We start from the raw sequence: 25,436 nt of genomic DNA, 5'->3' as shown, positions 1-25,436 counted from the left end.
ACTTTGTACACAGTGGTTTAATAGCCCAGAGCCCAGGCCTTGGGGTGCCTGTTAAAAATCTTTTGCCTGCCACACAGTGTCTGGTGTGGAAACTATATGTTATTTTAATTTTGAAATTCCCTTTCTCTCTGTCACTTCATTGCTAATAACTACCACTTTTTGCTAAAATGAAAGGTCACAATATCCCTCGCTTTCCCCAACTACCATTTTTCACATTTGGTGAAAAGGGTTTTATAGATTGCCCGGTGCCTCTGCAGAGTTCAGCACCTCGGGTGGGACCAGCAGCTTTCCTGATGTTGGTTAATTAAAGGTTCCCTGCACCCATGAGTAACGGAGCAGAACAAGTGCTGTGTCTGGAACACGGCAATAAAGAAGAGCATTATTCACAGGGGTACCAGCGACATTCCTGGGTGTTCCCCTACGCAAGCACTGGAGCAAGTGACAGGCTTCCCTCTTCGGAATTTCCTCTGGCGAGCATTGAGCCAACATGCTGTGGAAACAACCCGAAGCACAGACTCGAAAATGGCAAGAAACCCTCAGTGGAGTAACACTCCCAGGGGTCAGAATAGGATGGGGGCACCGCCAGCTACCGCACAGCCAGCATGCCAACAAGAAGCAAAAAACAGACAGGAAAACTGGGCTTATCACTTAACACTGTTAGTGGCACAATTTGGAGTATTTTCTTTGCTAGATCCCAGCATCCTGTGGTTATGAAAATTCTGAAATTCTTTTCCTCAAACCATGAACGTTCTAGTTTTCAAGATGAGATGTTAAGTAAATTTAGAAAGAAAATGTTCTATAACTGTAAACATATTAACTAGCTTTTAATATAATGCTTAAAAAAAATTTGTTTTATATGAGTGGTCTCTACTTATACCCTATTCACTTCTCCTGAGGTTAGATATTCTAAATTCCACTTTTCCCAGCCACATGAAAGCTCATTATCATATAACAGTATTAAGTGCCAAGATTGGTCCCGGGCTTGTTGCCTGGCTTTCTGCATCCCACCTGAGCATTGTCTTTTCAGCTGGTAAATCTCGACAAGTTTCACAGATGCCAGGGTTAGGAGATTCCTTCCTTTCTGCACAGCAGGTTTTAATATCCTCTGACTCTTGTTAGAATATTGTTTTTAAGTTTAACTTAAATGGAGATGGTCATCTCATTGTGTTCTTCGATGTATGCCATGTTCAGAACAAAGCTTTTTATGTAACTAGAAATTGTTAATCCCTTATTTTTATTCCCAGCCACCCTGATTTCTAAAGAAAAAAAAAAATCCAAAATAGTATCCACATCACACCCTTAAATGGGACTCTGTTTCTTATGCTCTTAAGAGTTTCTATTAGGGTGGTATCTGGTATTCACTTCTAAAAGCCTGTAGAGTAAGTCCTGCCTCAGAAAAAAACATTATCCCAGTGACGTTGGTTAGATTCCTTCATTCTTCTTAACTTCAATCCTGTTTCCTATACATGAGGAAATTGTATCAGGAGGGTCTTAAAGCCCACTGAAGGTATGACAGTTCATTGGGAGGCCTTATGGGCCACCAGTGACACTCCCTGCTCCCTAAGACAGAGCTAAGAGTCCCATCCCCTGAATTTGTGGTTCAGAAGCAAGCTTTGATTTTCTGTACAAATTGCAAGTCTGGGCCTCATTACAGAGGGTCAAGTGTGTCTCAGGGAAGCTGCTGAGCAACTCTGCCTCTGGCAGACTCGCGGAATGCCAAAGTTGGACGACATGAAGGATTGCATTTCTCCTGGGGTTCCCATATTTCGGATGAAGTAGCTGGTGCCTCTTGTGTTTGTATCTTTTTACTGTGTTTTTCTAAGAATCTTCTCATTTGCCATGCACACATTCAAGTGCATATATACACATATATACACACACTACCCTTCTACTACTAAGAATGGGATTTGAATAACTCTCCTCAAATTTTTTCTCTGGATAATTTAGTTTTTAGAACAATGAGAAGCTAAGTTTTCCTGAAGGAGTGTGCCTAGATACCAAATGGAGTATTCACAGAAGAATAGATATTTGTCTAGTCCTAGGGTGGAGAGTAATGAAACTAAAAACTTATCAGCTCTCCTTCTTGATAACCAGTGCTAATTTAAAAAAACAAACAAAAAACATACTTGAGATAGTAAGATATTTTTTCTGACCCTTAGAAAGCAGTCATTAGAGAGACACTGGGAAGACTACTTCCATCCTGACCTGACCAAGGGCTCAGAGATTCCACGGAGCTTTAACCAGGACACTGAGAGAAGCTTTAACCCTTAGAGGCCCAGGGATTAGGAAATGCAATGTATATGGAAATAAAAGCACTGACTTCACTCTTCTCTCTTGCTGTCAACACCTGTCAAGTGTCCTGAAAACAGTCCCCAGCTTATGAAAAATAATTGAACGTTTCATGAACCAAGATATGTATCTGGGACACTGAGGGGGATGATGCCTGTGTTCAGAGATAAAGGAGGAAGCCTGGGGAAGGAAAGGACTAGGGGTTATGCCTTCTCTTTGCTTATATTCCAGCCACCTCTTGAAGACTGCGCATGTATAAAAATTCCTCTCCTTTGTTCTCTGTCAAAGGTTGTTGCAACTGCAGCTGGGGAGAGCAGGTGCTGGAGGACACCCACACATGGTGGGGAAGGCCTCTGCCTGCTCATCTGCAGTTGGCGGGTCTGCTGGATGACCATGGGCTGCACAGTAATGCTGTACCGATGAGAAATCTGACTGACACGCTGTCAGTGTTGAACTGCTTTCGACTGAGAGAAAAGGGACTACCTTTTAAACAGAGCTGCAGGCAGACTGTGTTCCATAAGGCAACAAGGCAAAGGTTCATTTAAAGCTGGGATGCTCGGCTGCAAAAACGGGTCATTTCCTTGGAAAAAATGGCTGCATAAGCAAGGATATTTCAGAGCCAGCCAAATCAGAATCTAGAGGCTTCCCACGCATTGTTGAGGTACACACATCCCCAATTCTGCAGGCCTCATTTAAGTAAAATAGGCAGAAGAGGTTCATGATACAAAAGTTACCTTGAAGCCTGAGATCAGAAATTCCTAAGAGTCAAACAAGACCCGGGGAATAATTAAAGACCACCCCTGGAAACCTATGACCAGTGTTATGTGTTAAGTACCATCCGCATGTCAGAGAACAGTCAAGGATCAGAATGAGAAGACAATGGTGCTGCTTCGAGAGGACAAGGCCTCTTAGACAGGAAACCTCCCTACACACACCCAGCATCCATTCTTAAGAAATAACCTAGCAGAGCAACAGTCAAATTATTTCCAGAACACCCTTTCCTGGCCTTGGCAGAGGTAGCACATCCCCCTAAAGCTTTCTGTCTCAAAGCCTTGTTAACTGAAAGAACTGAAAAAAAAAAAAGAATTACAGTTTTAGAGATGCTGATATAACAGTTGTTGGGGTTAGGCACTGGACCTTCAGCTGCTCTGGAGGTCCCTGTAGGTGTGGTAATATGCAGCCATGTAAATGCAACAACCCATAATAGCCTGCTCTCTTCAACAGGTATTATCATTTCAAAAACATTACCTTCCTGTGCTTACTGTTTGCCTTTAGAGATCTGCTTTAGCTCTTATCTCAGATGGATTTGTTTTCTGTGCCTAACCTCACTCCAAATTCACAGGGATACCCTTGATAGGTTGTTGGAATTCACCCTGGAGAAGGTCATTGGGCTTCCTGTGAGTGTCTTACCTAAGAACGTGTTTGAAATGTATTCAGACACCTGGTTCCCTGATCTGCTCATCTCCGAGAGGTGTGTCAGCTCCCGGTTCAGCATCCTTTTGAACTGTGTATAAAGAGAAGAAAAGGCGTTAAGTGTCTAGGAAAGAGCAAATGATCACTGTATTTCCAACTTTACTTTCTAGGAACTGTACAGACCATTTCATTAGATTAACGAAAGCTATGCTACAAACCCTAATGTCCTCTCAATTTAAATTCATTTCAATGTCACTGTAGAAAAATAAAAGATGTTCTTAAATTGTCTTAATATTGTTGATTTCTTTTGAAGTTGCAAGTTCAGGAAAAAGAATTTTAATAAAGATCAAAATAATTTCACTTGAAAATATTGCTACTTTTTAAAATTGGGACTATTCCCCCAAATATAATTTGAGATAACATATTCAGTGAGAACAGATGAAGTGAAAAGTTTAGGGAAAATGAAAGGGAGGGGGCAAGCATCCTTTTAGAACACAGCTAAAAAAAAAAAAAAAACAGGATTGAAACACATTACAGTACTTTAAAATACATTGCAATAAAACATGTCCTTATTTCATAGGAAGCCCCAGTGGATTAAATGTATATACAAATTCAATCACTGCTGATACCTTCTACTCCACAGAAAACAGACAGATGTAAAGCATCAGATTCTACCACAGACATATAACACAAATCAAATCGACCCACCTTGATATACCCCCATGATACAGATAACAAATAGTTTGCCTCAGGCATTTCGGAGGCTCTTCTTGCCACAATCCACAAATCCCTTTGAAAGAAGTCAGTTCTAGGAGAGCAATCCCCAGAGGATCAGAAAAACCCCGCAGATCCAGGGGTTAAAGAATCAAAACTTAGAAATGACAAAGCCTTGCAAATGCGCGGTATTTCCTCATCCACGGCAAGCCAGCCCATCTTCATTCACACTCCATTCTTGCAAGAAGCCTATGCGCTCCCTGCTTATTTCCAGGCAGAGGAGAGGAATGAAACCAGAAATTGTAATGTACGAAGGAGCCAGAGCCGATCCAAACGCAGTCAGCGGGCCGGCTTGAAGCACTCTGTCAGTTATGAACAGTCCTGGTGCCCGGAGGGGCTTCCACCCTAGGTTAGTCCAATTCTGCCAGGGAGCAGGGAATCTCTTTCCCCCGGGAGCTGTCTGCCTGGGAAACAGCCATCTTTTAAAAAGGAGAAGATTAAAATGGAGGAAGCCCCATGAATATTTAAGTAAATCTGAGGTCCTACCCTCCCCCGTTCCAGCTAGGTGTTCTTCAACCCTCTCTTCCTCTGCAGACAGCCCTCTGCAGAAGCAGCCTGACACAGCGCTCCGCTACTGTAATTGCTTCCAAGTGATGGTACATTTGATTAATTGACTCTGGGCTTTTTTTTTTTTTTTTTTTTTAATTGGAAAAGGTTGGAACTGTAGCTGTTTTCTGAGGCTTCCAGTAGACAAGAATTTCTTTTTAACTTGCTTTTGGAACCTTACTTGCCCACCAGCTGGGATGCTGATGCATTTAGCCTCTTTTCACAGTGGAATGAATGAGGATGGAATGAATTTATTTGACTCAAAAAGTATTTCATCCAAAAATGTGCAATTTTCTGCACTCAAGTCAGTTCATTAATATGCTTATTAGATCATATTCAGCAAACGGATTAAATTCATTCAACCTTTCCTTTGCACGTAGGATTCCCAAGTACATTAGGAAATAGGAGCTACCATTTGCTGAATGAACAGTGAATTATTTGGACCTATGCTTATTTGATATTTTAGGGCTGTTACATCTTAGAATTCATGTTAGAAACGTTTCATAGTTAGGTTATTTTAGTTTCATTTTAGCAACGCAGGCTAGGTTGAAAATGCCCTTCTTTTCCTGGCTCCCCTGCCAGCCTCTTCCTGTCAACATTACAACACAGGCAGAGGGATGTCCTGCCCAAGCAGGCTTCACTTCTCCCCCTCCCCCTCCCTCCCTTTCCCCATCCCAGCCTTCCAGGGAGTTCCTGTCTTCCACATTGAAGGATCAGCCAAGCGCCATGGCAACAGCCTGAACTTGTAATTGGCTCTCTTTCCTGTGAGGCATTCCCCTTCCAAATGAGCATCCTGTATCTGACAATAGCTTCTCTTCAGGCATCTAAGACTCGGTCAAACCACTGGTTCTCTCAGAGAGCTGCCTTTTGAGGTGAAGCCAGAGCGAATCAGAGTCACAGCCTGTTGGCTCACTCTACCACACACTGTCCTCTGAGACACAACCTCTCTCTTTCTGGGTAACCTTGCTTGCGTATGTGTGTGTTTTCATAAGTAACCAGACATCTCTGAGTCAATCACTTCTGCTTGTAGACTTTACATGTTGAACTTCAGTGTAATTTTGAACTCCAGGTGAATTGTATAAATTCCGAGTTTTATTTATTTTATTTTTATTTTTATTTTTTTAAGACATAACTCTTGTCACATTGGCCTCTCACCTTCAAGCCACAAAACCAGAACTTACTGAAAACTAGGAGGTTAGAAAAGACAGGTTTATAAGTGCTGATGAGTCTGCTGGCCTTTAGCAAAGAAACAAATGTTACTTAAACTATAGTAAAACTTTTTTTCTATAGCCCCCCCCCCTCTGCCCACTGGACAAGACTTAGCCAACTATAACAGTCAAGCAATTATCCTCATTTTGGTTCCTTTGGTATCTCTGAAATATTTGCAGACATTTTGGAGTCGACGAGGCTTGTGCTACTTCAATAAAGCCATTCTATCAGGTTTTCAACAGCCAGCCATTGGTGGAATACCTGGAATGGTTAGGCCAAGTCTGGGGCAGGGGCAAGCAAATGGACAAACAGAAAGTTCTTTTATGGTTTTAATCAACTTTCATTCCAGTAGAATAGCCAGGTCAATTAGGATGCATTAGCTAGTCCTCCGGTAACAGTCTAAAGAGGGTGAGGAGGTCTCTTTGGTGGTGTGGTTGGCTACTCTGCTCAGGAGACGAGAGCAGGTCAGAAAAAAAAAGATCATATAACAGCAAGACACCTCTCCCTACCCACTTTCCCCCTCTAACTACCTTTTATCATAAGATCCTGTTGGGATACATGGTCCATCAGTCTGTGTGGTAGAGGGTGGTGGTTTTCAGCCATGGGGCTGAGTAAACTACACACCTATGTCTTTTCAGAGGGGTCAGTGTACTCATGAAAGTAAACAGAGGAATACCATCTCCCTTTTTTCCATGCCTAAATGGATTCTCCTATGATCTTTTTACTTAGGGCAGGGCAATGCATACCAAAAGCAAAGTTTTCCTAAGTCATCCTAAAGTAGCCATAAAATACACATGGTGAAGTATACAAATGGAGGTCATCCAGGGTCAGAAACCAATCTAGACCTTTTAAATGTTGCTTAGCAACCACCACTGGTTTTCCTCAGCAAGGGAGGGCCCTACCACACTGACTAAGGCAATCATTGCTTTCATCAAAAAATACTTATGAAGGGCCCACTTGTTTGGGACTCTGAAAGACTAAGAAAGGCAGATGTGGCCTTCTAGAAAGGCTAAGTCATAAGGGTAGGGCTGGCCCTAGTGACTGGACAAGCCAAGGACCAGAACTGATATGTTGAGGTGACAGCTGATGGGACACTTGGGGAGTTCATGGTAGGTAGGTTTTCAATGTCTGAATTCCATATGGGAGTTGCTTCTGGCAAGCTATGGGTATCCATGACACAGCAATCGAACCTCGACTTTGATTCTCAGTCTTTATGACTTGCTTTGTAATGTCACTTCATCTCTCTTCTGTGAAATGAGAATGACACATAAGCCTCACAACCCACCTTTCCGCCCTAACCTCTCAAGATTGTGTGAGATTCTAGAGCAGCTTCCTACTGCTTGGGCACAGTATTTTCTAGCAACCAGCTCCTCTCAGAAAAATGAAACTCTTTCTATGTTGCTGAGGTAAACAGGGTAAAAATGGAGATGCTTCTGTTTATAAGAATAAACCACAACTAAGGACAGAGGGATGTGTCATAACTCAGAGCTCCCTGGCCAGAGACTCTTGGAGTGTCCCTGTCAACTTATCCAGTTAGCTGCTTCAATAGGAAGGTAAAATGGATCCTGAATGAAACCATGGCCCAAGGACTTGCAGGATTGAAAGGGAATGAATTTATTTACCTCACCAGATGCAGTAGAGAATTTAGAAACTGGAGGGTGCTGTTTCAGAGATAAATGAGTTCTCATGTCTCCTGTACACAGCTCCTATTTTTCTTTAATAATCTGTCCTCACAAGAAAGCCCTGTTAGAGTCTACCTAGAAATAATGTCCCCGGGGGAAATGGCCAAATTCCCTTTTCAACACAGACAAACAAAGTTTGTGAATGAACCCTTAGAACACAAACTTCTCACACCTCCCTGAGGCTGTGTCTGTCCAACACTAGACCTACAAACACTGCTGAGAAATTAAAGTTACGTTTCGAAAAGAGAAGGGCTATTATTTTCTATAAATGACTTAATACTATTTTCCTAGAATATTCTTTCTCTGTAAAAATCATCTGTCATTTTTTTAATGGCCTGCCTTTGATTTATTTAATTTTTATGTTCCCATTATTACAAATGATAAGTAAGTCTGTTGTTTCCTTTGCACCAAATCAAACACAGACCCCTTTTAATGGTGAGAAGCTTCTTAGGAAATGTTTGAAATTAAATTTTGTCATATCACTTCAGTATTCCTTCAGCTTCTGAGCCACTGTCCTCTAAAGTGATGAAAACACATCTTCATTTTCTATTCCCTCTTGAAAAACGAGCTTAAAATTTGTGCAAAGATCAGCAGGCACTGTTCTGAGCTCTTAGTGACTTCACATAGAAGGGACTATGTTTCTCAGAAAGAAAAAAAAAAGCCAGAAGGCTGATGATGGTAGAAGGAGCTAACATTGAGTATGAGTATGTGAAACAGCTGCTTTTAAACTAATCTGGATTTGCTAGTGGTAATTCTACATGATTAAAAATATTATTAAAATAATTGGTTAAATATCTACCCTATCAAAGATTAGAAAAAGTCGGTGCTTTTTCTCAATGATAACCTGGTGAAGTCAGTAAGAGAAACATTTTCAGGACGGGAAAAGGTGCCAAACAGAGGAAGGCGGCCCCAGTCATTGCTCCTGTGGGTGGCCATCTACGTCTGAGCCCAGCTGTGAGACAGGCGCCTTATTGTGCGGCATCTTCCTGTTTTCGCAGTTCGAAACAACTGCCGAAGTCATTAAAGTCACAATGACTTTTTTAGGGACTAACTTTTGACTCATATTTTACACTCTCGTTAGTCATAATTTTATAAGGATTCCCGAGTATCAGGGAAGTGGAGGGGCTGAAAATGCCTCCTCGTGAGATCATAGAATGCTCACAGTGGCAGAGAGATGAGGCGGTGACGCCGGTTAGTGAGAGATGACTGCAAGCCATATGTAATCTCGGGTAAAATGCATTGACTTCAAGGTCTCTGTTTCCTCAGTCGAGTGAGAGGGTTGATAGCTAAAGTCCTTAATTTTTTTTTTTTAATCTGACTTAAAAATAAAACAGAAAAAAAAATCTGGAGCAAGGGTATGGTGTAGTACTTTAAAACCCTTCATATAAAACTCATAATTTCCACTGTCCTTCACAGCTCAGGTTATCTCGTGCTTCCTCCCTTCTGTCTTCCCACCATTCCTCTGAAATTCCGTGCCCTGCTTCTTTAATGACATGCTTATCTTATTTGGAAGGCAAGTGAAATAGCACCGAGTGCATCAGTAACTGAATGGAAGAAGGAGTTACACTCATGGCCATGGCCCTTTCGCTGGAGTAGCTGAGCCAGAGAGCACAGTTCCAGGGTGGGTCGTGCCTGCCGACAAGTTCTACTGCGGGCAAACTCTGGACTGGGGGCTCAGGGCTTAGGCGATGTTCACCCGCTCAATGGGCCACATCAGAGAGACTCTCTTCGGCAGTGAATCGAGAGGGGAGTCATTTCTCTTCCCAGCTCCCCAAGGATGTAGTGATACAAGAACAGGTAGGAATCTGAGGAAAAGTGGGCATGAATCCTGTCATTACAATTTTGCAACAAAATGCTGGCGTTTCTGATGAACAAAGCCAGTTCTATTCACCAGCTAGAAGATGAGTGCTTGCTCAAGGGATGTATGAAAGGCAGGGGAGGGATAAAACATCAATGCTTTCATACAGAGAACTGGAAAGAGAGAAGGGGGGGGCAGTAGAGAGTTGTTTCACAAGTTGACACTAGGTTCTCCTACTCTTGACGTGTTTCTCCCTACTTATTCTCTTAACTGCTCACTTATTTTTCTTTTCACAGTTTCTGAAATCTTTTTAAGAGAAAACATGACACACATTGTCTGAATGCTGAAAATGCTTCCTAACCCTGTAGTAATTCCCATAAGAATCTTTTCAGAAAGTTCTCATGACCTGCTTTCCTGCCTAAGTTGCTACAGTGACATGATTAAATAGACCAAACAAAGAAAAAAGTACTGCAAATATTTCTAAGAACTAACATAATCACAGCATTTTATGCAACATGATATTTCTAAATTATGTATAATGTTTATTACATTATACAGTGCATGTTACTCATTATATATATTTATGCTTCTGCATATGTAGAATTGCTAAGTTTGATGAATAAAAATTCAAGATACCCCTTTAAATTTGAAATAATTCAGATGAAACTTTTGGGGTATATGCATATTTCAAATATTACATATCCAAACACCTCACAAGAAGATTCAAAGCTATACTCTACTCATGAAAATCAGTGTGAAAGGCTCTGTATACTTTAGATAATTATGCTTTTCCAAGCCTTAGTTCCTAAAGAGAGATCTTTCCTTCTTTTGAGAAATAAGCAATCATTAACCATTCTTAGAACTCTACAATGCCATCTTATGTTCTGTCTTCTTCCTTCTAATCTGTCTAATCTGCAAAAGTATTTTGGCAGAATTTGAGTGCTGGTCTAACAGTGAAATACAGCTGACCTCCATAATCAACAAATAAGCAAAATCATTGTAGCAACTGAGAAAAAGAATTAAGAAATCAGTCTTGAGCTACTCTTTCATCCCCCCAAGGTCACAGAATTTTAATATGACTCTAAAGCTGGAGACTAAGATGCTTTTTAAAAAACATTACCCATCTAGAAGGCATACAATTTACAATATTTAAAAAATAGAAATACTGAATAAGATGCATGGATCTGAGTCTAGAGTCCTCTCCAGTGAAAAACAAAATCTATAGTTGATCCCCAGTTTTTCTGGAGGTAACTACACAAAACAGGGGAGCTTATCACCACAAACATTACTTATTTCTTAGTCCAAATACTGGTCATGGCAAACATCCCCAGCCTCTAGTTTTTAAGATAGGATCTTGCAATGGTGCCTGGACGGTCCTTGTGTGCTCTGGTGTGTCCTGCCACACCCAGCAGTCCAGTTCCTTCAAGAACTGATTCCTACTTTCCGACTCTAGCATTGCTTGAGTTACTGTAAAACCCACCTTCTTAAAATGTCTACTATTTCTGCAGCCATACAGATCTGCACAACTTTTCCTTGAGATTACTATTCTACTGTCCTGAGGGGCACCATAGAGCCTACAATGCATCTGACATTAGTTATATTGTTTTCAGCTAGTGTCTTTCCCATACTCCCTGAGATACATGAGACAGTGGGAGGCTTCAAAGCTACTTTAAGAATCACTCCTTCTAGTTTAACATTTCTCAGGGCTGGGACAGCACAATAATCTGTCAAGTTTCAAGGTCAACTCTGGGGCCTATCAAGAAAATTAAAATCCTGAGCTACATGGGCTTATCGTTTTTGCTTCTGGAAGCATGGATCTTGGCTCTTCTAGTATGTCTCACATCCAAATTGAGAAAAATTTGCCACAGATTGAAGGTTTGAATGAATTTGTAAATGATAAAAGATGAAACCAAGTGTCTCAAGCTATTTCTAGCCTATTAGAAGAGATGGCTGTATTCTTCATGTTGTTTTCCTATGATAGCTACCATAATTTAGACAAGATGGAAGCACACTTTCACCAGAGTATCCTTCAAATGTATAGTCCTGTTGGGATAGAGGCAGTTCCAGAGACGGATGCCTAGCTCTTCTGTGGAGAAGAGGCAATGTTCATTGTGGGCTTGCCTTTTTAATGGACTTGACTGGCACCAAGGAAGCCTTACCAGAGAAGTCAGCAGCCTCTACCACACAGGATGTAAAGGCAGCTGAATGTTCTCTCAAATCTGGAAATAAACTCCCACACTGTAGTGCAGTCTGAGAAACTGTGCGAGTCACTGAACCTCAGAGAGACCAAGGATTCTCACCTTTGAAGTGGGATGACTGGAAATGACATATGTCTGTGACCTAGTGGCCACTCTATGCCATGAGATTTGTGCTTGAAGATAGGAATTATTTCTGAATTTTAAGTTTGAACTCAGGCCTTCCTTACTTTGGGTTCACTATTGCATGAAGGTTTCTTGTGGTTCTTTAGTGCCTAAACTCTTTTTGTTGTTGACAGTGGCTTGCATAACTAACTGCAAAATTCCCACAATATGCGTGATGTGGTGCCATGTCATACAGGTTATGTGTATGATACATGAGTTACTCATACAGGTGCAAGCTTGCTGGTTGACATTTAGATTGTTCACCAGGCAAAGGAGTGTAACCAGAATTGCAGGAAAGGTAAATGCAGCATTTGAAAATGAAAACCGTAAGTTGAAATGGCCTTATATAGAGACCATACTCCCCTCCCCCCCAAAAGAAGCCTGTTTGGAGAAGTCAGGATGTTAGTAACACTATTGATTAATGCTTCTTTAATTTAGCCAATTTCTATTAATTAGGAGACTTCAGAATTCTCCACATATCAACTAAAGCTAGAAATAAGCACAGACTGCCTGATAAATAAGAATATCTGCACCATGTATGCATTTGCTCTGATTTGCAGAGTTGAAATCAGTCTGGTAACATATGAATTAATGGAATATGCTACTGGGGTGAAAGAAACCTCAGCAAAATGCCAGAATGAAAATTATGGTCCAATAGTGGTAAAGTAATCAGGCGCCATGCAACAGAGAGAGAAAGCAGATGATAAGTGCAGACATAACACATGCTCTTAGGTCCCACCCACTCCCAACACCCCAGAAACAAGAAGTTTGAAACAGCAGCCATCACAAGGCTCTGAAGGCTTAGATTCATGTCCATTGAATGCAGACTTTCTGAGAGCATGATAAACCAAATAGTGCCAAACTGAACCAGTCAGCCTTCAACAACCAACATCGAGCTTCCCATTTCTGCTCACAAGAAAGGCGCATCTGCACCTCACCTCTGGGGCAGATTCAGAGTTCTCTGGGCAGTGTAGTTCTGGCTCATCTGATGAAATATGAGAAGCAGAGATGGAAAGAGCAAAGGCTTTCTTTCTGAATTCTTCCTAACAAATATCTACATGTGAAGAACTCATGTTTTATTCATGTTAACCAAATAGATTTACCACACTTTTTAAAAAAGAGGATCTCTTCTTGCCCAGGACTTCATATTCTTTGGCTAAGTTGTCCTATTTTAGTACCTTGTTATGGGTTTTTCTGTGGTAAAAGCACTTTTGTTGAGTTGGAGAGATGTCTTAGTAGGTAGAGTGCTTGCTGTCCAAACATGAGAACCTGACTTTAGATTCCTCGCACCTACAGAAAAGTCAGGTGTGGCAGTGTATGTCTGTAATGCTAGCATGGGTTGAGGGGAAAGGCACAGGATGGATCCTGGGATTTATTGGCTAGCAAGTCTAGCCAAAATGGCTTGCCATTTTGGTTCAATGAGAAACACTGTGTGTGTATATATACATATATATATTATATACATATATTATGGTGTAAAAGATAAAGACAATTTATATTGACCTTCAACCCCCACACACATACTCACTATTGAGCACATACAGATACATACAAGTACACACACTCTAAACACACCCTGAAGCTTTTCTTGAAAAGCAACGTATGACCCTTTTCATTTTGAAAATTTTACTCTGTTAGTCATACAATATGCCACTAGACAACACCCTTATCAAGATTTTAACCATACAAGAGCTATCTTAATCTTATAAAATACTAGTACAAAAGTATCTATTAAAGAACTTATTAAAAGTTCAACAACAACAACAGTAAAACTACCCCAAATTCTCTGAAATTAAATGATACTGGCAAACACTTGGTAGCCCTTGTTGAAACAGTCCCAAGGACACTCCCATGTCATGCTAAGAAAGATGCAAATAAGTTTTGTGCAACCAGATCCTGAGTGTTAAAACGCAGCAGGGAAAAATTCAGCAGTAGCTCATCCTGTCCAGAACACAAGTAATGTACTTGCTTGGCCAAGAAAAATATATCCAGTGTATCAGTCAACATGACTGTATCTCAATGATCTGACTCAGAATGGAGCCAGCTGCAATCATCACAAAGGGCGGCGGCAGGGGGGTGGGGGGTGGGGGTTGTAGCTGGCAAGGTTGAGGACTCTTTAGGGGAGTATCAGGCCAGTTAAGTTTTAGGCTGAGTTGGATGGATATCCAGGGTAGGAGCTAGAATACACTTACTTCACTAGAGAACCATCAGAAGGCCCTAGCTTTCCCTAATCAAGTAGACACGTGAAACTGTACCAAAAACCTACAAAATTCTAGATTTCTCCAATGCTAGCTATGATATTAGCAGGTAGGATGGTAAGAGGTTGGTCTGCAGAAAGACCAGAAAGACTGTGCACACCAAGGGAGGTTCTCAACACAGGGCCTGGCTGTGTGACCTGAAGGGGGAGTCTTCCAGGTGGTGAAATGTTGAGAGGAGCAGAAAGGCCTAGGTTTATAAATTCATTCACAAGCGATCATACATACAAATCTGGTGATCTATAGCCATGGTTTTAGTAAATGTTCTCACACTGAGGATAAAGAGGAAGTTGGAAATCCACCATGTTGACCAACCAGAGTTAGTAAAAATTTTAGTATGTCTTTTGTAATTTGTCTCTATTCCTTCCCATACTGAAATGAGCATTGGGGTTCTTTTGCAAGTTTCCCTCCAGTGTAAATTTCTTTTTAAATATTTCAGTTTTTAATCAAGTTTTCTGTTTTTTATTCCAATAGCTTAAACATCAAACATCTCTATTCAGTTGTGGATTTGCAGTTTTTCTCTTCATTTCTTATGCTAAGGATTGTATGCTAAGGACTGCCACCTTACTCTGTCACATCATAGAATGTAAATAATGCCCAGAAATGGACAGATAGTAAAAGAGCTGAAGTTAGCATGTCAAGAATCCTTTAAACATGAAATAACTTTTCTTAATAAACATTATATCAACCCAATTAATTCTCCCTAAGTCACTTTATTTTTCCCCAGCATTTCTTCATTCTAAAAAATGAATACATAATTGCTTATTCATATTTATTACAAAATATTTGAATTATTTACCTCAGAATTCTAAATTTTAATAAATAATAAACTCATCTTGAGCCACAGTGGGTAGTTTTTAAAAAAAAGCCTCTATGTTGTGAATGAGATTGACATAACTCAAAATACTTACAAGCATTTAATAACATTGGCATTGTTCATCAGTGGGAAGCTGCCAATAGGACTGAACTAACTCCATTGGGATGTAGGTAACGGGGCTCAAGAATGGGGAACTCAATTAAGTCATGAGAGCTTCATGTTGGGATATTAATCGGAAAGAGACATCATAGGGATAGAAAGGGTAATCTGAGATTCCCATCTTAATCTCAACTTGCTAGGCTAGCTACTCTGCCAAGCAGCTGGAAAAATCCACAGCCTGGTGACTTTTTCACTGGGATGTAAACTCTCCAATTTGCCATCTTCAGTTCCCAACAGACAAAGGGGAGAAATAAGGGGGATTACAATTGGATTTGAAATGAGACCCCCATCTCAGTACTGAAATCCTCCCATTATCCTCTGACTCTGGAGAAGTCATGGAAAAATAAAATTACTTTTCAATGAGAGTATACTTTGTATTTTCAAAAGTTTTTGGATTATATTAGATGTTTAATCTTTATTTCATATTGATAAGAAAATAGGTCTTATTTATAAAATGTTTCCTCATCTGTAAAATGACTTCAAATAAACAGTATTTAATTAAAAAAAAAGTAACAGGAGCACACAAATGCAGTCCCGTCCCCCCACCACCACCACTACCACAGAATACACATTGGGTTTCTCACACTGGGGGGCAGACACCATAAGGGTCTCCACAGTCAGTCAGAGTGCAGTAAATAAGCCTCGCTGTGGGAACACTGCCATGATCATGGTATCTTCCCTGCCTGGTAAATACATAAATAGGACTTTTAAAGTTCTATTCTGGACTGAAAGTTGCAGGATCATGTCTAACACAACTGTGTGAAACCATAATTGGAAATAAAATGTATAGAATTTTTTGTTACTTATCAAATTTCACCATCTACAGTGACCAAGGACATTAGTTGTTTTATGTCAACACTTAGTTTACTTGGTCCTCTGTGCAGTACAGCCCATTTAGTTCAATTGGAAAGATACTTTTATTTAGTGATGAATTTTCATATTAAGGTGTTAGATGCCAATAATTCTTGTCCTAAATGTATTTTTTAAAATATTGGTTGAATCTTTTTAAAAAACATTTCTAGGTAGCTATACTCTGCTTTCATCTACATAATAGTTCAAGGTTATAATGTTTTGCAGTCTACTGAGCAAAGAAAGAGCAATGTGGTCTTGTAAGGCTTTTAATAGCAAATTTATAATTTACTATATTTGAAATTTGGAAGTTAGAAGATGAAAATGACCCCACCCTAAGGTGAGCTTTACATTAATAAACTTGCTACATTTCTATCTGGAAGGGCTTGAGGCTTCCAAAGCAGTCCGTCCTAAATTTGCGATTGTTTTTTGGAAGGGAACATATTGTGACCGCTGAGCAGAGGTGCGTGTGGATTCTAGCTTTAAAGTCTACTCCGTGAATAAGCGGAGATCATCAGGTGCTTTCCAAAACAGGCACACAAGAACAAGAGATTCACTATCGTCTTCTTTTCTAAGCGACTTAACAGTTCTTTCTTTGTGGAAGCATTTGGTTACTTTAAAGTAAATCAAACAAAGGAAGTTACAGTAAAATCTCCCAGAGACTAAATAGTTTGGCACCAGCTGAGGGAAACATCACATGCCATAGGGCAAGACAGAAAGGGGCTGGTAGATCCCCAAAAAGAGCAAAAGCAAGTCTGTACAGGAAAGCACACTGACAATTGGCAGGATGCCGCCAAGAATGCAACCCGACTGACCAGCATGAGTGTGCACTGGCGTCTTCTGGCCGGGTATTTTGGTTTTCATAACAGTAAATGATCCTCGCCTGCTGAACCCATTTCACCTAGAAGTTAAATATTTTGGAAGAATTGCGTAAGAACAAGCCTCACCCCCGCTTTTCTTCCATAGATAACAATGGCAAGGAACTCGGTGGGGCTCTAAGTCTGGGACGTCTTTTCAAAGATCAAACACGCAAAGGCAGGGAAGTATAAAAAAGGAAACTAAATGCTCATTCCATTTCCATGCTGCGAGGCAATGGTTCAAGACCGCTCTTTTCAGTTTATCATGGACTCCTCGGCTATAGTACATTCCCAGCAGCCGGTCAGAGTCACACAGAGGTGAAATTCCTTCACTGAATTCCTCTTGAGAGATTTGTTCATTTATAAAATTGCAGCTGAGTTAATGAAAAGACTGGGTGAACTAGGTCAGAATTCAGTGAATGAACCAGTTCCTAGACATACCTACCCTTGTAGAACTATTTAGATTAAGCAAAGTATTACAAATCACATTTATTTCAGAGAGCTAGCTCCCAAACACTTGGATTTGCTAAGTTTTCTCAAGACTAGAATTTCAAATACTGAATCACACTCAAGAATACAACTCTATTCTATAATTAAAAAAAAAACAATTAAGAGTAATTTAAACAATAATAAACAGACTGGTCAGCTAAATCTTCCTTTTCATCTCTGAAGACAATAAGATAAGAAATCTCTCTGCAATTGGGAGTTCCACAGTCCAAGTAGCTCTGCTACAAAGATATGAATTCTCTATTTTATGGTCAAGCCACATGCATTGGGAAGGACATGCTACAAGGCGAAACTGTTGCCATCATTTGAATGTCAATCAAATCAAATCGATAAGAATAACCCTGCTCTCTCTGTCCTTTGCAGGAGTCAGGTAGAGGTGGTTACACAAGGAACAAGGGAATTTGAAGTAGACCACAGCTTTCAGAGAAAATGTTACTATCTGATCTTAAGCTAAGTTATGGAAAACCAAGAGAGCTGGGATTTTGCACACTAATCCGCAAGAAGCAAGGGATGCCTGACACTACTGTTTCCATTTTCATGAGTGCTTATACACCATTTCCTAGAACTATGACAATTTCCCCCTTTTACCTGTGTTAGAAAGACTGACTGCCTTCCAGCCCAGGCTGAGTCTGGAATTAATGGCTAGACTCGGGGCCAACAAGGTAACTGCACATTAGAAATTTGAACCAGACCAAACCAATAAAGATCTGTGTTAGAAGAACAAGACCTCCCACCAAACACTACATACTTCACATTGAAGAATTGCTAAGGACCTGTCAACTTTCCCTTCTATTTATTTATCTCACTGGGATGCTGACCCTGCTCCCTGATATTCTCCCAGCCTCACTGAGTCCAAAGCTTCATTTGTGGTGTTAGGCAAGTACACTACCACTGAGCCACATCCTCAGCACTAAGAACTAAAGCTGTGTGTTTGTGTGCATGTTGTGTGTATGTGTGCTTGCTTGTGTGTGTGTGTGTGTGTGTGTGTGTGCACATGCGTGCGTGCGTGCGTGCATGCGTGTGTGTGTGTGTGTGTGTGTGTGTGTGTGTGTGTGTGTGTGTGTGTGTAGAGTTGGATCTTAGCGCCCCGGGCATGGTCACAAACACTCTGCTAATGAGTTACATTTTCAGCCATCGTGCTTTTATTCATTTATGCTAATCAGGTTGTTTCTACTAAATCCCACTTTATCCATCTGTAGATAGTGCCTACTACAAAGAGTCTCCATATATTCAACATGGGTCAAGGACTCAGTTGTGTGTTTACATGCAGCATCTACACCTGTGTGAGTATTGTGGCTGTCTACCATCATAAATTCAAGAGTGGATATAAACCACAGAAATAATCTACCCCTTATAATCTTGTTTCATAATAAGGAAATGAAAAGATTTAAAATGATTCAATTGCCCTGGAAAATATTCTCAGTAAAGGCGGAGCTAGAACTTAACCCATGCCTTATGGTCAGATTCTGTCGCTTTACTTTGCTGTCTCTATACTTCATAGAAGGCCTAGCAGTAAAGGGAGAGAACTGGGTCAAAAAAAAAAAAAAATACGTGCTTCCCCTCCTGCCTGTCAGAACTGATTTTCATTTCGGTCTACCCTCTAAATCAAGATCATCCCTAACATTGGTCAGGCCACATACTGCAAGCCTAAATGCTTAAAAATATAAACTGAGCTAGCACCGAAACTCTTAACCTGACAGATAGCCCAATGTCTGTAAGTACATTGAGAGCTTCAACTCCCTCAACTCTGTACCATATCCTGCCTTCTGTTTGTTTGACCATCGGGGAAAGCTTGGGTGAGGCCGCTGCCACAGCCTGCATGCCCATGCTCCCACACATTCACCCCAGTCCTGTACGGCTGCCTCATGGCTGTCCCTGGGTCCTCGGCATGTATGACCCTGCAAAAGCACATTCACGCGCAGGATCTGGGAATTGGATTCAGAGCCCTTTGGGCAGAAATGAGAAATTTGGCCAGAGGTCTGGAGGGGACCACATGTATCCCTTGGGTCTGATCAGGCCCCTTCTGTTCAGCTGGAGGAGAATGTGCTAGGACTCCTGCAAGCCTAGGAACCAGTAAAATCGCCCCTGTGTTAAGGGAAGCCCCTCTCTCACTGTTGATGAATCCTCCAACAACCTGCTTCCCGTTGACCGACAGAGTTCCTAGATGAATCTTTTGGCCACTAAGATCTATTTCCTTTCAGTTCTGTTAGGGCCAGCATTTCCCATAGATATGGATTGATCGTTGAGTGGTACAGAAAATGACTCACTCATTAGAGCAATTGGCTTGTCTTGGTCATGATCACCTTCCAGTGCCATACATTCTGGTAGCTCCAGGCTGGTGGAATGGAGTGACTTTATTCCTTCCCTCCCTCCCTCCCTCCCTCCCAAGAGCACAGGCAATTAGTTGGTGCAGGCTGGAAAAATAAACCTGTGTAGCTAGAAGGACTCACTTCTCCAGTGATGGTATCTGTATGTGATTTTAGGATGCCTCAAGAAAGTACCATTTACCTCCCAGCTGGTGAGGTTCCTTAGCAGTTACTGAAGTGCTATATCCTGACTCTTCAGTCTGAAGGAAGCGTTGGTACCCAAGACTGGACTGTTAAATTTCAGAACATCCATTTTCATCATCTGGGTCCAAATTTGTCCCAGACAAAGCTGCTAGAGAAAGAAAAGGACCCAGGAGGGCCTTGGGAAGGCATCTGGGACTACCGTTAATAATCTGAATGTAGCTGTAGTTGACTACCATGATATGCCCGTCTTTTGACACTCGCCGTGGCAGGTACTAATAAGCCTTGAGATTCTCTTCACCTGAACCCTAGATGAGAGACTATGCATCTCAGTCCAAAAGGGGAAGGAACACCTCCCACTCCTCCCCAGTCCTGCCCCACCTCCCTAGGATTGTTCTGGCCCGTCCTTCCTCAGCCTTCCTCTGTTGTTGCAACCCTGTACTTTTCTGACTGCGTCTGTCAGGAAGGCGGCAGGAAACTCTAGTCACCCTCACAGCAGCTGTACCATTCCTCCTATCCTCCTCTGATGACGTGGGTTGGCTTTGGTGAGAGGAGGTCAGGAACTGAGCCACAGTGAAGGTCGGAAAGAGAGGTCATTGTTTATGCTGCGCTCAGGCTGGGGATCCCGGTGGGGCTGTTGGCTTTCTTCCTTTCTATACTGTTTCTCTTTCCGTTCCTCTTTTTGGGCAGAGCCCAGGCATCCTGTTTTCAAAACAGCAGGCTGGTCCCCCCCCCCCCCCCCAGGGAGGAGATGAGCTCACGCTCTGATGAGTTTTGCCGAAGTGTGAGACGGTTCTTCCAGGTGAGGAGGCGACAAACTTTGAAACACATCTACTAATGAACAAACCTCAGAGGGAAGGGCTCTGACATGGCTAACCTAACTTGGACTGCTCACTGAGGGGTCCAGGCATTCTTCCCACATCAGAAGGCACGGCCATGCCCTCCAAGCTCCTGCTTACCTGTCCTGCCTTCTTGCCATGTGTATTTTATTCATTTTAATTTTGGGAAAATATCCTCTAACACTAACTCATCTGGCTGTAGGTTTCTCTAAAACGTTGAAACTCCACTTGGCCTATTGATGGTATTTGGGGGTCAAGAAAAACCGTTTTTGTTAGGCACAGGAGCAGCCATCTGTCCCCCTGTAGAAGCGTAGGGAAAGCCAGGTACCCTCTGAACCACTCCTTCTCTTTAGGCCACAGATGGGTCAAGGAAAGTCATAAATAAACAACAAGAAAGCATTGCCCTGCCCAGGTACAAGAAACCCTCACGACTGCTTGCTTTTCCTCTACCAAACAGGCAACGCTCCACCTCTTCCACACAGGCTGGCACCTATGTTACCCAGTTACACTCCCTTCACACGACTGTGGCTCTCCCATCTATACTCTGAAGTAAGTCCAGACTGTAAACAAAAGCCTCAGGTCAGCTGTGAAGCGCAAGTAGAGACAGATTTGATTTTGCAACAATGTCGTAGGTCTTAGTAAGTGATCACTCACTGGATTCTTACGACACACCAGGGACACTTTACTATATGCTTTGGGACCTAAACCTGGTGAGGCAAGGCTCGCTTTTATATTGTAAAACTGAGTCTTCAAGGCAGTTAAATAAGTCGGTTCACATAAAAGAGCTAGTAAGTGAGATGGACAGAATTTAAACCATGCATCTCCAGATCCAAAGCTCTTCACATTTTCCCTCCTCTTTTAAAGAGTGCTATATGTATGCTCCCTTCCATCTCTGTGGTTCAGTTTTGCTGGGCTCTTTTTCAGTAAGAGTAAGCAAAATACGACCAAATCTGACTACTTGGTGATAACTGTGACGGTATTTCCAAATAGCTACTCACATAGAAATCTCAGCTAATTTTAGCATTTAAATGTTCATGTGGAGTATTAGTTTTATTGTGCATCACTTCATCTCACTTTTCCAGATAATATCGATGAACTCTTTTCTGGTGGTCACACTATATTCTTGGGTTGTTATTACCCAGGATATGCTTGCCATTGTGCTCAGCATCACCCAAGACAACGATCGGAATGGAATGAATCGATGAGCTGAGAGGAGAGACCTTTTTAACACAGCATTCTCTTTTTCACTCACTGAATGGCTGCTATGCCCTGCCGCCTTCCCACCAGGGACCTAGAGAACAGGCGAGGCAGCATGCTCCTGCTTCAGCTAACCAACTGTGCTGCGAGTGGCATTTCTTCAGAGTTAGCTCTATTCAGCTTTCATTGCTTCCTGCCCAGGACACCCTCAGGGAGGGGTGGAGGCTCAAGGGACTGGGAGTCTCTGGTCTCAATACATATCTCCTTTCCTAGTTAGCGATACATTTTAATAACTTTACAAGATAGACAGTGAACAAGGCCAGCACTCAGGACACACACTGGATGTGATAACTAATGGCAATGTGCAGGTTCTTTAGGGCTGTTCTTTTCTCCTCTGGCTAGTCCCCTGCTCTGTCTTGGGTGTCTCCAGAAGTTCACGTCCTTGATGGTGAAAACTACTGAAAAGATTACCCCAGAATTTTGGATTCACAGGTTGCACCACATATCACACAGAAAAAGAGACAACCGAACATCTGCTGATGCCGTGAAGCAGGCCAAGCCTGTGCGAAACATTCTATGTAAATCCCAAAGTGATTTGGAGAAGTTATACAGTGAAGCCCCCAGCATGGGGAAGCGGTTGGGTTTTACACCAGCCTGGAAAGTCCCTGCTTAACAGAGAGCTTGAGAGAAGTCAGAAAATACTAGTTAAAACCCCAGTGCATCCTGTTTCTTTATCCCCCATCAAGTGGAACTCGGAGCTAAACTTTCAGAACGGGCTCATTTCTGCTCTGTTACGGATCAGTTCATGAGAGAGTTTCAGAGTAAGAAAGACCCCACCACACACACACACACACACACACACACACACACACACACACACACACACCAGCATCTCCTAAGGATGCTCTGCTTCCTCGGCCATGATGCTTTGAAGAGGAGCCAGCAAGCTCTGCTCCAAAGCGATGCTTCTTACCCAGGAAAAGAGGAAGGAGAGGGCAATCAGCGATGGACCTTGGGCTAGAAGGGTAGGTGTGGTACAAAGTTTCTTCCAGCCTCAGAAATGTAAGACAATAGCACACCTCTCAAGCTAGAATTGTAGGTGGACTTGAAGGTGAACTCTGTGAAGTGCAGTGTCCAGGCTTTCTCTCCAAGTACACGAATGTGGATACATATATAACTTCTTAACTTCTAACACACACACACACACACACACACACACACACACACACACACACCTGTGCACACATACATGCATAGTTAAAATTCTGCATGAAAACATGTAAACAAGCAGAAAAAAAAACTAGCAACAACCTCACTGTATAATGTCAATAAATTAGTACTCTGTGTCCAGATGTTAATTAAACAAATGAGATAATGACAGATAATTAAAGCTCCTCAACACTGTTTTTGTTTTGTTTTTCTGGATATTGTAAATAAAATCTTCTTTTTTTTCACTATGGGTGGATTTTAGTTTTAAATGATTTCATCTTTAAAATTAGGAAAAACAAAACAAAACCCAACTTTCTGTGGTAGAAGGCAAAATACACCATGCACCTTTGTTTTCTTTTTTTCTTTTGATCTCAGGCCGTGTCAGCATCACAAAGGAAGACTTATAAATCCTCCAATGCCCTGCTTCCCAGTAAAAATTTATCAGACTGGAAGGCAGTCTGTGTTCTCATTTAAAAAAAGTGGTGGACCTGCTTTCTCGTCCAACACGTGTATGCTCCACCGATTAAAATGTGGCAAGTCCTGCACTCTGCCCCGTGGACTCAAGCAGATTTCAATTTTCTCGTAACTGTTTAAAAAGAAAAAGTATCTACAGCTGTCAAAATGATCTGGAAGCTAGGCAGATGCCTGTCACTTATATCCGATACTGCACGAATTCGGAGATTTGTTTCTGAATAATTAACACGGATTAAGAAACTTCAATTTACTGTAGTACCAGGGCATGAGCAAAGAAAGTGCACGCGGCACTTTGACAAACTTCTCGGGACAGATCAACAGACTGGCTGCAGCCCGGCGCTTCGGTTGTAGTTGAGAGAAAGGGCGCCCTTACCTTGTTAGAAGCCATCTCGCTGACAGAGCGGTAGGTCTGGATGGTCTCTAGCTGGTCTAGACACCAGTCTAGTTCCTCCAACGTCTCCATTGCTAGTTTCTGATATGATTCTTCTGCAAACAAACACACAGACAGGTAGTTAGGCTGCAGCGGCTGCAGGCTGGCCATAGCCGAGTCTCCTCCGCCTCGGCTGCTCCCGGCGCCACTGATGGTGCCCCCTTGCTCCTTCATTGTTTGCTTGCCGACGACTCCTTGCTTCCAAGCTCTCTGGTGCTCTGCCCGGGGTTGGCCGGTGCCAAGTTTTCACCCCCTCGCCGGGATGAGGTGTCAGTGATCTACCAAGAAACTTCCTCAGAGGAAGAAGGCGGGAACCTGCGCCCAGACGCTCATCTGCATAACTGTGCCCTAAAACCCAGGGCCCAGCAGAGTTTTCTCAGGCTGCCTCTGCCTTAGTCATCCTGGGGCTCTGTGGGGTGTGTGATGTCATTTCTGAGTGTTTGCAGTCTGGAGGAGAAATGAGGAAGGCTTTCCCTTCTTTTTGCTTTGCTTCTAAGTGAAACCGGCTCGCTATGGCCATGTGGGGGCAACTGTTTGACCGTGCTGTTCCCAGGCAGGGAACTCATTCATTCTGGGGGAAATGCTCCAGTTGGTCCCTTTGGACTCAGAGACACTGACCCGGGACAAGTCTGAGGCATAGGCTATTCCTTTCTCTTCGTGGAGTCTCTCCCTAAACTAGAGGTAAAATGAGGTCTCCCCGATGATAAGACTCCAGTCTAGAGAAACTGTCTGGAGTTTTACGTGAACACGTTTATTGGCCTGGGAGTCTTGTGGCTCTTGTTATAATAAACAAAGCCAAGACTTCCCTTCTGGTGGTGCCAGGGTCACAGAGAAACTCTGAACCGGACTTTCAGGTGGAGTCAGATGTGCGCCTTTCCTTTGCACTAAGGCTAGGGGTCTCCTTTGTTGCTTTCTGGAAATTTTTCAAAGTGTCCCATACCAAAAACCAACCAAGCAAACAAACAAAAAAACCCACGGAAAAAACAAAAAACCAATAGTGTGTTCAAGATCATACATCTGGCTAGTGGAACACTCTTTTTTTCCCCCTCTTCCCAGGACATGACATTCCATAGCCAAAAGTTTGTGGGTCTCAATAAACATTTCAGGTTATTGACTTAAGACCTAGGTTAATAAACACTGAATTCATGTTATAATTTTAGGTGAATTACTGAAGCTTCAGATGTATAGAGCAGGCAGACACTTCATACAGAAGTGAGAGAATGAGCAGCCAATCAGCACACATTCCAGAACACAGGCGTACAACA

General features: G+C 42.1%; 1 protein-coding gene across 5 annotated transcripts in view; it reads right to left on the bottom strand.

Moving 5' to 3' along the window:
• Positions 1-25,436, bottom strand: part of Pde4b (phosphodiesterase 4B) — a 580,180-nt gene that overhangs the window by 13,276 nt on the left and 541,468 nt on the right. For 3 of the 5 annotated variants that reach the window (XM_006987174.4, XM_006987175.4, XM_016005678.3), the window contains 2 exons: positions 24,115-24,227; positions 3,700-3,793 (listed from right to left, as the gene is read on the bottom strand). In XM_006987174.4, the coding sequence (XP_006987236.3) occupies positions 3,700-3,793; positions 24,115-24,227 (207 nt within the window). Of the gene's footprint in view, positions 1-3,699; positions 3,794-4,410; positions 5,029-24,114; positions 24,228-24,789; positions 24,892-25,436 lie in introns of those variants that run through there. The other 2 variants (XM_076564581.1, XM_016005679.3) reach the window with 2 other exon arrangements.

This window comes from Peromyscus maniculatus, chromosome 2 (assembly GCF_049852395.1).
Source record: "Peromyscus maniculatus bairdii isolate BWxNUB_F1_BW_parent chromosome 2, HU_Pman_BW_mat_3.1, whole genome shotgun sequence".
NCBI lineage: Eukaryota > Metazoa > Chordata > Mammalia > Rodentia > Cricetidae > Peromyscus > Peromyscus maniculatus.
The sequence above is the reverse complement of the archived record's forward strand: the minus strand, read 5'-3'. Positions and strand labels throughout refer to the sequence as shown.